At 46.0% G+C, this 13,327-nt stretch overlaps 2 protein-coding genes across 3 annotated transcripts in view; one reads left to right on the top strand and one right to left on the bottom strand.

Annotated features, from left to right (window-relative positions):
• The window catches only part of RPGRIP1L (RPGRIP1 like), a 145,046-nt gene extending 136,637 nt beyond the window's left edge, over window positions 1-8,409 (bottom strand). For both annotated transcript variants that reach the window (XR_012850555.1, XM_075837503.1), the window contains exons 1-3: window positions 8,283-8,409; window positions 5,537-5,610; window positions 4,086-4,230 (exon numbers count right to left, since the gene is read on the bottom strand). Coding sequence is in view for 1 of the 2 variants with exons in the window: in XM_075837503.1 (XP_075693618.1) it covers window positions 4,086-4,230; window positions 5,537-5,603 (212 nt within the window). In the remaining variant the exon portion in view is untranslated. The remainder of the gene's footprint in view (window positions 1-4,085; window positions 4,231-5,536; window positions 5,611-8,282) is intronic.
• A 38-nt stretch (window positions 8,410-8,447) lies between these two features.
• The window catches only part of FTO (FTO alpha-ketoglutarate dependent dioxygenase), a 254,756-nt gene continuing 249,876 nt past the window's right edge, over window positions 8,448-13,327 (top strand). Inside the window, exon 1 of the mRNA XM_075837504.1 lies at window positions 8,448-8,633. Coding sequence (XP_075693619.1) covers window positions 8,592-8,633 — 42 coding nt within the window. The 5' untranslated portion in view covers window positions 8,448-8,591. The remainder of the gene's footprint in view (window positions 8,634-13,327) is intronic.

The raw sequence follows: 13,327 nt of genomic DNA, 5'->3' as shown, positions 1-13,327 counted from the left end.
ATTCCTTATAGATTTCCCCTGGTAACCCATCTGGACCCGGAGCTTTCTCATTTGCCATATCCCTTATCGCCTGTTCCAACTCCTCCAGTAAAATAGGGGCCTCCAAGCTTTCACGGTCCTCCCGGCCCAAGGTAGGCAAATTAAGGTTTCCCAGGTACTCGTCCAATTGCTGTGTGTCGTAGTGCACTTTGGATGTATATAAGTCAGTGTAAAACCGCTGAAATATGTGCAGGATTTTCCCCGTGTCTGTCTCCACCCGCCCCCCCTCCCCCCTAAGGCCATAAATGAAATTATTACTCCCATGCGGTTTTGCCATCCTAGCGAGTATTCTCCCCGCCATTTCCCCTTCTTCATAATATTGCTGTTTAAGGAATAATCGTTTATTATCCGCCATTGTTAGTTGGTGATTTTTTAACAACGTCTGTGCCTCCACCCAATGTCTAAGTGTCTCCTCGGACCCCTCTTCTACATGTCTCCCTTCTGTTTCTGTCACCCGATCCTCTAAACTTTCTCCCAACTGCCTAGATTTAGTTTTAATTCGTTTAATATGTTGAATGAATACTCCTCTCAACCAGGCTTTCATGGCGTCCCATAACACCCCTCGCGGCACTGACTCAGTATTAAAATTAAAATATTCTTTTATCAGGTTCCGTATTTCCCCGCCATCCATCAATCTTAACCAAAACGCATTCAGCTTCCAATTCCCGGGGTTCCTGGTATGCCTTACACCCACTTCCAGCGTCACCGCCATCGGAGAGAGGTCCGACAACGCCCTCTGTAGGTATTCTATTTGCGCTATGTACGGCACCGCTGAAGTTGAGCATGCTACCAAGTCTATTCGCGAAAGTGACTGAAATGTGGATGATGCACACGAGTACTGCCTCACCCCTGGATGTTTATCTCTCCAAATATCCCGCAGACCCAATACCTCCATTAATCTTCCAAAGGCAGTCAGGTCTCCTCTTTGCCCTCCTCCTCCTCCTCTATGAAACCTATCCAACCCTTCAGACATCACTGCATTAAAATCCCCCATCACGATTAGCGGTACCTAAGGCCACCTGGAGAGTTTCTCCGTAACTCGTTTCAGTACAGTGCTAGAATAAGGCGGAGGGATATACAACACTACCAGAATACACTCCCAGTGATATATAGTACAGTGCACTCCCACATACCTCCCCCCCTCATCAGAAAAGGACGAATGACAGACAAAGGGAAGACTCCTGTGTATCAGCAAACTCACCCACCTGGAATAAGTCGTATGAAAGGAGTGAAACCCATGTGCGATCCACACTCTCTGCAATAAGGATACAGATTCTCTAGTCAGATGCGTTTCTTGCAGCCCCACTATCAGGGCATTTTGCTGTTTAACCCAGTTAAAGATTGCCTGCCGTTTCCTAGCTTCCCGTATTCCCCGGACGTTCCAGGATAGACATTTAACCGATCCCATCAGGCGCCATATCTTTAAGAAATCTGTTACTCCTCCAGCCTGCTCCAGTCAAGATATTAGGCCGTGCGTTCCCTCCCTTCTCCCCTCCCCCCCCAACAAAACCTCCCCTCCGAAAAGGGTCAGAGCGACATGTACTGTCTCTCCTATCCAGCAGAAACGCACCATAGTGCAAACTTTTGACATGCCCTATTGGCATCTCTCTTTGAACCATTTAACTTTCTCACCACTTCCAGTGAGCGCTGGCTCCCACTGCTATTCGCATGTTTTAAACAATCCCACACAATCAGCAGAATTTACAGATACATTAGGTACCCAGTAACAATCCCACAATAACATTGCCATCAGGTGCGGCCATTCTTGTTAAAAGGATACCACCCTGCTGTGTTTCAGACAAGGGTGTTCACACACTTCGGAGAACTGCATAATAACATATAATGTGCTACAGTCCCGTAAACGCCAACATGGCTCCAGACTTCACCGCCCAGGCGGGCTTTCACGCATCTTCTTCTCCAGCCGGTCTCCGCAACCGTGCCTCATTGCTATCCAGCCATCTTGCCGCCTCTCTGGGGTTCTCAAAGAACGAAGCAGTCCCAAAAGCAACCACCCGCAATTTGGCCGGATACATCATGGAGTATAGTATGGACAAGTTCCTCAGACGTTTCTTTACATCCCAGTATTGCAGCAGCTTCTTCTGTACATCCGCGGAGAAATCCGGATAAAAGGATATTTTGGCGCCATTGATGGAGATATCCTGCCGTTCCCTTGCCTTCCTCAGTATCTTATCTCTGTCCTTGTAGTGCAACAGCTTCACTAAGACCGGTCTCGGGGGCCTCCCCGGTGGTCCCGGTCTGGTAGGTACTCTGTGCGCTCTTTCAACAGCATATAAATGAGACAGCTCTTCCCGGCCAAACTGCTCCAGCAGCCATTTTTCAAAAAACTCATCCGAGTTATTGCCCTCCGTTTTTTCCGGCACTCCGACCAAACGCACGTTGTTTCTGCGTAGCCGATTCTCTAAATCATCCGCCTTAGCCTGCAGGGCCACCACCGCCAAGGACTGAGACTGCACATCCCGCCTGAGCTCAGGCAGAACATCTTCCACTTCAGACACTCTCCCCTCAATAACTGTGGTTCTTTCTGCCACTTTCTGTAAGTCATTACGTAACAGCAGTATATCTTCCTTCAGGCTTCCCACCTGCCCGGTCAGCAGAGATAAAATTGAGGAGTTCTGCTTTACCGCAGCGAATATATCTGCGAGGGAAGGCTCCTTCACCTGGTCTCTCCTGCTATGCGTTCTGCCTCCATCTTCCTCCACACGCCTGTCCCGCCGCTGACTCCCCAGCTCTTCCTCCTCCTCACTCACCGAGTCCTCTCCCAGCACGGAGTATCTGGAACCTGAGGCCATGCTGTCTGCCTTCCCACTGCTAGCCACCGGCGTCTTGCCTGCTGCAGATCCGCTTGCACGAGGGGTTCTTGCAAATCTCTCCAGCCTTTCTGCCGCTTCAGACCGCATGTGCCTGCTCCTGCATTCAGTCTCCTCGGCGCCATCTTGCCTTCTCGGCCCCGGACTCGCCGGCGGCGTTTTCTGTTTCTTAGAACGGGTCATTGCAGCTGTATTAAGCGGTACCGACTCCTCCAGCCTCCCAGCCTCCAGATCGGTGAATATTACCGGGTAATTCAGGGATAAACAGTACTTTCAGGATGAATACAGCAGGAGCTCCAGCCACACACGTCCTCTTACATCTGCTGCTGGCCACGCCCCCCCGAACAAGACTTTTTGATGAGGTTGTCACTCAGCAAATCCCCAGCAACCAGCCTGTCACTCACTGCTCAGGTCTTCAGCGCAAAAAATACCACTGGACTATGTCTTTATCTGTACATTACTACTGTATATTTGCTTGGAAATAGATTTAGATGAAGAACGATTTTAAATTAATGGTGTGAACCTAATCTCAGGATCAATTTAGTTATTTCAGCAACTGCGCTGGTCCATGCATTATCAATTTAACCTCCCTCTGATCTATGTACGTTAAGCAGGATAATCTAAACATGGTCAATGGGAAACAGGATAATCTAAACCTGGTCAATGGGAAGCAGGATAATATAAACCTGGTCAATGGGAAACAGGATAATCTAAACCTGGTCTAAACATGTTTCTGTCCACATATGCACCATTTTGAGAGCATGTTATTCTAGCAGTGTAACATTTGCATTATATCCATCACTTATCTAATCCCTCAGAGGGTTTTCTTGCAATATCGGAAGATATGCCATTTAGTAGGGAAATTAAGATCTGGGGCATCCACTGAAAAGCCTCTGTGTAGCCAAGCGGCCTCTTTGGCTTTATCACAAAATAGCGCCAGTCACAACCTCGGATTGTATCCAAAATTGCAACACAGTCCAATTTAAAAAGGTCTGGACTCCTTTGATCTAGGCATCGGTGGGGGTGGTCAGACACCTGCCGATCAGACACTGATGGCATTTATAACCAATATGTAAAAAATGTTTATCATGGGAAAACCCGAAAGGAGGGATTCTATAATTACTGCAAAGAATGTGTCAGATATCCTCAGATAATTATCTGCCAGAGGGACAGCTCCGGTGAAGAGAGCCCAAACTATTTTTAATAAATTGTGCTAACCTTTTTATTTTATCCTCCTGCTTGTGTGCATGTTGCTTTAGTAACAGGTTCTCGTCGTGAATACGTAAATATCTATCTTCCAGCTCTTGCCTGGAAATACGTGTAACGCCTTGTCTTGCCTTTGCACTCTGAGGAGAAATGGTTTCTAAAAAGGTAAAAAAAAAAGTTCGAATGAATACTATGAACAATGGAAAACGTTAAACACAGTCAGAATTAATACATTAAAGCGCGGCACTGCAGGGGGAGGCGCACATAGCCATCAAGCGACCAACATTCCTTATATCATATATGAATAGCTGTCATTTGTCAACTGAGACAATCACCCTTTTTTTCAGATAAAAGCGATGAGAATCTGCTCCAGCCAAAAACCTTGTCTGCAGGGGCGGGCAGAGACAGCAGAGGACCCCTGTGCAAGACTAATAACCCATGATAGAGCACCCGCTTATGTCTAACAATCCACTAATAATTGGGAGGTATGAAATTCCTCAGCTCAGACCCTTATATGTAAACTAATAGATTCCGGGAAGCTGCTAGCTTCTTTAAGGCCCTGTTCACACAAAGTATTTTGCAGGCACAAAAAAATATCTGATTTTGACCTGCCTGCACTTTCTTGCCGCAGTTTTCACAGCGTTTTGTGCCCACGGTCATAGAGCTCTGCGGGCAAAAAACGTCTTTTCTGCTTTCATGGATTTCAAAGGCGGAACCGGGGTAAGAAAGTACTGGCCGTTTTTTTCCCCCGCGAGTGGCTGAAAGCCGCCCCGGAAAAAAACATCTCTACCTTCCTTTGAAATTAATGGCGGTTTCCGACGTTTGTTGGCACGGATTCGGATGTGGTTTCCGCGTCAAAATCAGTGCCAGCAAACTCTGTGAACTGGGCCTTAAGGTGGCAATGAGTCCTCTTATCTTCTGCGCCCTTGCGTAGCTGAACAGGTTGCACATTTGGTGTGCCCGCCTCTGCTTGTGTGTGCTTTTTTTCAATGACAGGGAGAAAAGCCCCTGCCACACACCCCTTAAGACATTTATCTCCCAGAGCAGAGGTCAGCAACCTTCGACAATACCCGCTGTTGTGAAACTACAACTCCCAGCATGCACTGACAGTCAAAGGCTTTATTATTCCTGCCAAAGGCTGTCATGCTGGGAATTGTAGTTCTACAACAGCTGGAGTGCCGATGGTTGCTGATCCCTCTCCCAGAGGAACAAAGGTTTGGACAGTTAAAAATCCAATTATTCCAGGTCGTCTTTTTTCTGTGAACAGATATCGAGGGGACATCGGTCAAACACCATCCACATAAAAAAACCTCATGACTATGGCTAGCATTAGAGCTCTGGGCACACACACAGCACTTGAATTTAGGAATGAAAAATGTTAACGTGAATGGAAATTTGTCCCTTTTATGACGTCTATTCAAAGACAATACTGAACATAAACAAAAACGGATTCTTTCCAATACCTGAAACGTTTGGACCAAAATCCCTCACAGGGAGATCTTCCGCTGTTTCATCTGCAGGGGTGGCCATTATGAAGCTGGTGGATGAGAGAGAACAAAGTTTAGAATGAACAAACTTATTACCATGCAAAATAGTAATACAGAACATTGCACTTGGGGTTGGGCTCTGTTCACATCTGCGCCATGGTTTCCATTTATTATAGAAGCAACAATGCAGATCTGGATCCATGAATGACAGACCCTATTCATTTACAATAGGGTCCATCAGGTACCGACGCTGCATGAAACTTTATTATTCCCGTCCAATCCGACAGAATTTGTGACAGAGGCTCTGAATGGAGCCCCCAAAGCGAATGTGAACAGAGGAAACAAATGGCGTAAACAATGGGGCCTGGGGTATCTGTCATACGACGGATCTGGCACTGTGGTATCCATTATAATATGCTTTAGGCCCCATGCACACGAGGTGTATACTACAAGATGTATATTACAAGGCGCATACTACAAGATGTATATTACAAGGTGTATACTACAAGGCGTATATTACAAGGCGTATACTACAAGATGTATATTACAAGCCCAGAAAAAGAAACAAGTCACAACTAAATAATTGAAAAAATATATAAACAGTCTTTATTGAAGTTAATTTAGATCCGGACCAGGACGGGGGACCTCTGCTTGACCCAACGCGCGTTTCGCTCGTTGACGAAGCACGAGCGAAACACGCGTTGGGTCAAGCAGAGGTCCCCCGTCCTGGTCCGGATCTCCCACTCATCTTATATCATGTAGCTGTAGGTACATTGCTCAGTGTGCTATATGTACTTAAGACTGCATTCTAGATTGCTGACTATTCACACTATGCATACGTGTCCATCTGTGCAAATGTATTATGCCTAGCACTTGCTTAAATAGCTTATATATGTGCACTTTAGCTACACTTGGGAGTTGATTGTGACCATATTTTACTATCTGGGGGTCGCTCTGCTTTTTTGTTCTGATTTCATCCCTGTTCGAGGGTTCCTGGTATTTTAATATATTTAATTGTTTGTATGTTGTCTCTGTGTCTAAATTAACTTCAATAAAGACTGTTTATATATTTTTTCAATTATTTGGTAGTGACTTCTTTCTTTTTCTGGGCTTGTTATCTAGTCACTAGGACCACTAGTATATTTTGGGGTATTATTCGGTTTGCTAAAATTTATATTACAAGGCGTATATTACAAGGCGTATATATTACAAGGCGTATATTACAAGGTGTATATTACAAGGTGTATACTACAAGGTGTATATTACAAGATGTATACTACAAGGTGTATACTACAAGGTGTATACTACAAGGTGTATACTACAAGGTGTATACTACAAGGTGTATACTACAAGGTGTATACTACAAGATGTATATTACAAGGTGTATACTACAAGGTGTATATTACAAGGTGTATACTACAAGGCGTATACTACAAGGCGTATATTACAAGGTGTATATTACAAGGTGTATACTACAAGGTGTATACTACAAGGTGTATACTACAAGGTGTATACTACAAGGTGTATATTACAAGGTGTATACTACAAGGTGTATACTACAAGGTGTATACTACAAGGCGTATATTACAAGATGTATACTACAAAGTGTATACTACAAGGTGTATACTACAAGGTGTATACTACAAGGTGTATATTACAAGGCGTATACTACAAGGCGTATACTACAAGGCGTATATTACAAGATGTATATTACAAGATGTATACTACAAGGTGTATATTACAAGGTGTATACTACAAGGTGTATACTACAAGGTGTATATTACAAGGTGTATACTACAAGGCGTATATTACAAGATGTATACTACAAGGTGTATACTACAAGGTGTATACTACAAGGTGTATACTACAAGGTGTATATTACAAGGTGTATACTACAAGGTGTATACTACAAGGCGTATATTACAAGATGTATATTACAAGATGTATACTACAAGGTGTATATTACAAGGTGTATACTACAAGGTGTATACTACAAGGTGTATACTACAAGGCGTATATTACAAGATGTATATTACAAGATGTATACTACAAGGTGTATACTACAAGGTGTATACTACAAGGTGTATACTACAAGGTGTATACTACAAGGTGTATACTACAAGGTGTATATTACAAGATGTATATTACAAGGTGTATACTACAAGGCGTATACTACAAGGCGTATACTACAAGGCGTATATTACAAGGCGTATATTACAAGATGTATATTACAAGATGTATACTACAAGGTGTATATTACGAGATATATATTACAAGGCGTATATTACAAGGCGTATATTACAAGGCGTATATTACAAGGCGTATATTACAAGATGTATACTACAAGGTGTATATTACAAGGTGTAGATTACAAGGCGTCTACTACACGGTGTATGTTACAAGATGCATATTACAGGCTGTATATTACAAGATGTATATTACAAGGTGTATATGAGTTGTGTAACAACAACTCCCAGCATACCCTGACAGCTGAAGGTTGGGAGTTACAGTTTAATAACTGCTAGTGGGCTACAGGATGGAGACCACTGATTTAGAATGATTCTTCTTACTATGATTATTGTAAAATAACTACATGACTTAGCGATGAACCTTCCAGACTGTATGACAAATCTCTTCACTATGATATCGTGGGCTGACACGGTACAACATATAAACAACTATCCCCCTTTTTTTGGGCCTCTAACCGGCAGCTGACACTTACTTTTCTATATAGTCGCCTGTGCAATATTTTTCTTCCCACCAGATTTTCTCTTAGGCCCTTTCCTTTTGCCTAGCGTCCATCGTACAGCTCCCCAGCAACAGTTGCTACAGCCAGTTTACGCTATTTACGTCACTTCCGGTCGGAAGTTTACACAGTCTATCAATAACGACGATGCTGATGACGCGCTACTTGCCGGGATTGTAGTTTCTACTTTGTGTATACGCTCTAGAGGAAACGCGTGAGAAAACTACGTGACCCACAATGCCCTGCGACTAGGAGGTGGGAAGCGTGATCGAAGATAAGTGGAGGATGAAGCGCAGTGCAGAGGTTGACATAGAGAAGGAAGACAAGGTGTGTGTAATAATGGCAGTGTACAGAGTAGTGCCGACAACTCCGGACTGGTCGGGTTTCATCACGGACACATATTTATACTGCTGTGCTGTTATTGTGGTTGAATGGGAAGGATTTGCTATATTTATCCATCTATCTATCTATCTACTAATGTGCTCGCTGGGCTACGCTGTTTCCGTAACTCCCATGAAAGTGAATGGGAGCTACAGAAACAGCGTAGCTCGCCATACTAAGCTGTTTCCGTAGGTCCCATTCACTTCTATGGGAGTTACTGAAACAACGTAGCTCTGAGCTTGGCTGTTTCTGTAACTCCCGACCACCAAACCAGGATGTGGCTGGGAGACAGCGGGAGCCGCGTAAGCTAGAACGGGGTTAAGGAAAACCCCTTTAAAGGGCACACACCACCATTCCAGCTTGGGGAACCCTGGCTGCTCAATTTATAGGGTTAGGACCTCTTGGTGATTTCAGTGACAACCACGCCCCCCACTTGTGACATCACCATCCATACTAGGACCTTTGGGTCAGTTCACATAAAGTTTTTTGATGCGGAAACCGCGTCAAATAACGGTCAAAAATGCCTCCCATTGATTTCTATGGGAGGCGGAGGCGTTTTTTTTCCCGCCAGAGGAAAAACCGTCTTGCAGGAAAAAGAAGCAACATGCCCTATCTACGGGCGTTTAAGTCTCTGACCTTGCATTGACATCAATGGGAGGCAGAGAAAGCGTATTTTGCAGCGTTTTTGCCCGCGGCGCTCAATGGCTGCGAAAAAACGCAGTGGAAAACGTGGCAAACGGCGTGCAGGCAGATAAAAATCTGCCTCAAAATTCCAAACAGAATTTTGAGGCAGAATTTTCTTCCTGCAAAAACCTCAGTGTGAACCTACCCTAAGGCCCCATGCACACGACTGTAAAATCGCCTGTAATTACGGGCCCATTCATTTCTATGGCTGACGGACACCTTCCCGTATGTCTACGGGAGGATGTATATGCCGTAGAAACCAGCCGAGAAAAATAGGACATGTACTATTTTTTTATTTTACGGACCGTGCTCCTATACGTTATAATGGGAGCACGGCCTGTAAAAACGGCCGGCCGTGCCCTTAATTACGGGTCGTAATTACGGGCATGGTCATGTTCATGAAGCCTTCGGCCTTATTCACACGAAAATGTTTAACGTCCGTGTTACGCGCGTGAAAATCACGCGCGTCGCACGGACCTATGTTAGTCAATGGGGCCGTTCAGACATTCTGTGATTTTCACGCAGCGTGTGTCCGCTGCGTAAAACTCACGACATGTCATATACTTGCGCGTTTTTCGCGCATCACGCACCCATTGAAGTCAATGGGTGCGTGAAAATCACGCGCAGCACACGGGAGCACTTCCGTGTGTCGCGCGTGATTCGCGCATCAGTAGATAAAGAAGTGAAGGAAAAAATACAAGCACCTCCTTCATTTCTTTTTCTATACATCAAAGGATGTCATAAGCATGTCAAATGCGTGAAAATCACGCAGCCACGCAGCAAACACTGATGACACACAGAACTGCAACGCGCGCAAAATGCAGAGTTTTATGCGCGTGCAAAACGCACACGTTCGTGTGAATAAGGCCTAAGGGTGCACATCAGACAGTATCACTATCTGCCCATTATGACGTCATTACCCCTATGATTTTACCTCCCCAATGACGTCACCACATGCACTTCTGCCCTGACAGGACCCACAAGCCGGTTTCCCTGACAGCCGCTGTTTCAGTTTTCGCCTTGAGTTAGATTTGACCTTGCTGTTGGTGTCTGTTATCAGCCATTATCACAGGATTAAGATCTAATACTATAAAAGTAAATTCGCTTTTAGGCCTGATTTACACGAGCGTGTGCGTTTTGCGCGCGCAAAAAACGCTGCGTTTTGCGCGCGCAAAAGGCACTTGGCAGGTCCGTGTGTCATCCGTGTATGATGCGCGGCTGCGTGATTTTCGCGCAGCCGCCATCATAGAGATGAGGCTAGTCGACGCCCGTCACTGTCCAAGGTGCTGAAAGAGCTAACTGATCGGCAGTAACTCTTTCAGCACCCTCGACAGTGAATGCCGAACACAATATACACCAACCTGTGAATAAAAAAAGACTTTCATACTTACCAAGAACTTCCTGCTTCCCCCAGTCCGGGCTCCCGGCCGTTGCCTTGGTGACGCGTCCCACTCTTGTCATCCGGCCCCACCTCCCAGGATGACGCCGCAGTCCATGAGACCGCTGCAGCCTGTGATTGGCTGCAGCCTGTGCTTGGCCTGTGATTGGCTGCAGCTGTCACTTGGACTTAACTGTCATCCCGGGAGGTCGGACCGGAGTTATCGGTAAGTCAGAACGTCTTTTTTTTTTTACAGGTTCATGGATTTTCGGAGCGGAAGTCACTGTCCATGGTGCTGAACCAGTTTAACGCTTTCAGCACCGTGGACAGTGACTGTCTCCTGACGTCGCGTACACGAACATTTTTTACCGGTTTCGGTCAAAACGAGTTTGGCCGAACCCGGTGAAGTTCGGTGCGCTCATCTCGAATTTGACACTCCGTTTGGATGTTTGTAAACAGAAAAGCACGTGGTGCTTTTCTGTTTACATTCAGGAGTTTGACAGCTCTTGCGCGAATCACGCAGTTCGCACGGAAGTGCTTCCGTGCGGCATGCGTGGTTTTCACGCACCCATTGACTTCAATGGGTGCGTGAGTGCGCGAAAAACGCACGATTATAGAACATGTCGTGAGTTTTTTTCTGCGCACACGCGCTGAGCGCAATTCACGCATCGTCTAAACTGCCCCATTGACTAATATAGGTGCGTACGACATGCGTGCAAAGCACGCGCGTCGCACGCGCGTATATTACGTTCGTGTAAATGAGGCCTTATAATGTATATGTTTTTATCTGGCAGTAGCTGGTAGTGCACTTCACTAGATAATCCTAGATGGGAAGGTACAGTGGAATAGTTGCCTATAGCAACCAATCAGATTAATACTTTCATTATCTGAGGGGCCTTAGAAAAATGAGTGCTGGAATCTGATTGGTTGCTATGGTCAACTGCCTCATTTTTCTTTTAGGCCCTGTTCACACAGAGTTTTTTGCAGGCAGAAAATTCTGGCTCAAAATTCCGTCTGGAATTTAGAAGCAGATTTTGATCTTCCTGCACGCCGTTTGCCACGTTTTTCGCCCCGTGACCGCTGAGCGCCACGGGCAAAAACGCTGCGGAAAAACACTCTAACTACCTCCCATTGATGGTCAGAGACGTAAACAGCCAAAGATAGGGCATATCGCTTCTTTTTCCCGTGAGCCGGTTTTACCACTCGCGGGAACAAAAAACGCCTCCGCCTCCCATTGAAATCAATGGAAGGCGTTTTCGGACGTTTTTTGGCGCATTTTCCGAAGTGGTTTCCGCGTCAAAAAAACTCTGTGTGAACAGGGCCTTTGACCAGTTTAGATAAATCATCTCCCATTGCATCTCATGCTTTTTGGGCACATATTAAGAAGTCTTGAAAAGTAAAACAAAGTCCAGTGGAGACTTAAAGCCGCTCTTGCTGTGAGATTTTGACTTCACGTTTCTGAAAGGTATTGCACTTGGCTTCTAAGCAGCCACTACACCTTCCGGATCTTATCAAATTTGAGGTCAACTAACCGTTAACTTAAATTTGCAAAATGCCGCCAAAGAGAACTCAATCAAATGGCAGGAAGTCTCCAATGGCCAGGAGGAAAGCTGAGCCGCAGAGACTCCTCAGCAAACTCTTGCCTGACTGCAAACTGGTGAAATGCGTTATACTGCGGCAAACTCGGGTCCGGCTTTCTCAGCAACAGATCAGACAGGAGGCTCTCAGTGGCGCAGAGACTCCTGACCAAAACCAGGCCACAAAGCAAGCTGATAGAGCACATCATGTTCAGCGTGCTAATAAGTGGGCTTTCATGCATGAAACTGCTTTCAATTGTGATCCAACCATTGCTTTCAGGACCCCCAGCGATCAGCTGTTTTGAAGGGGCAGCAGAGCTGGTACTAGCGCTGCTTCCCCTTAACCCCTTCCCGACATTTGCCGTACATGTACGTCATGGAAAGCATTGACTTCCCGCATCTTGCCGTACATGTATGCCGAATGTTTGGGACCGGCTCAGAAGCTGAGCCGGTGCCATCATTACCGGATCTCAGCTGTATCTTACAGCTGACATCCGGCTGTAACGACGGGGACCGAAATTAGCTTCGATCCCCGCCATTAACCCCTTAAGTGCAGCGCTCAAACGCGATCGCTGCACTTAAGGTGTTTGCAGCTCATCGGAACCCCAGTAATGAAATTGCCGGGGTTCCGGTGGCTGCAATGGCAACCGGAGGCCTAATACTGGCCTCCCGGTCTGCCTAGCACCGAAGCCGGTCAAGATCCGCCCGGCGGCGGAGCCTGATCGGCTTCCGTAGCTGCCGGCAAGATGGCGCCGGGTCAGGAGCTGATCCGGCGTCATCAGCGGTGGAAGTCAGCTGTACTGTACAGCTGACATCCACCTGTAACGGCAGGAACCGGAGCTAGCTCCGATCCCTGCCATTAACCCCTTCGATGCAGCAATCGAAAGCGATTGCTGCATCGTAGCGGTTACTAGCAGATCGCCAGCCCTGACAGGCAATCGGGACTGGCGACTGCTGTTATGGCAACAGGAGACACAATGGTCTCCTGCTCTGCCATTACG

The sequence above is a fragment of the Rhinoderma darwinii genome, chromosome 9 (genome assembly GCF_050947455.1).
Source record: "Rhinoderma darwinii isolate aRhiDar2 chromosome 9, aRhiDar2.hap1, whole genome shotgun sequence".
In the NCBI taxonomy this organism is placed as follows: Eukaryota; Metazoa; Chordata; class Amphibia; order Anura; family Rhinodermatidae; genus Rhinoderma; species Rhinoderma darwinii.
This window is presented reverse-complemented; position numbering and strand designations above follow the sequence as displayed.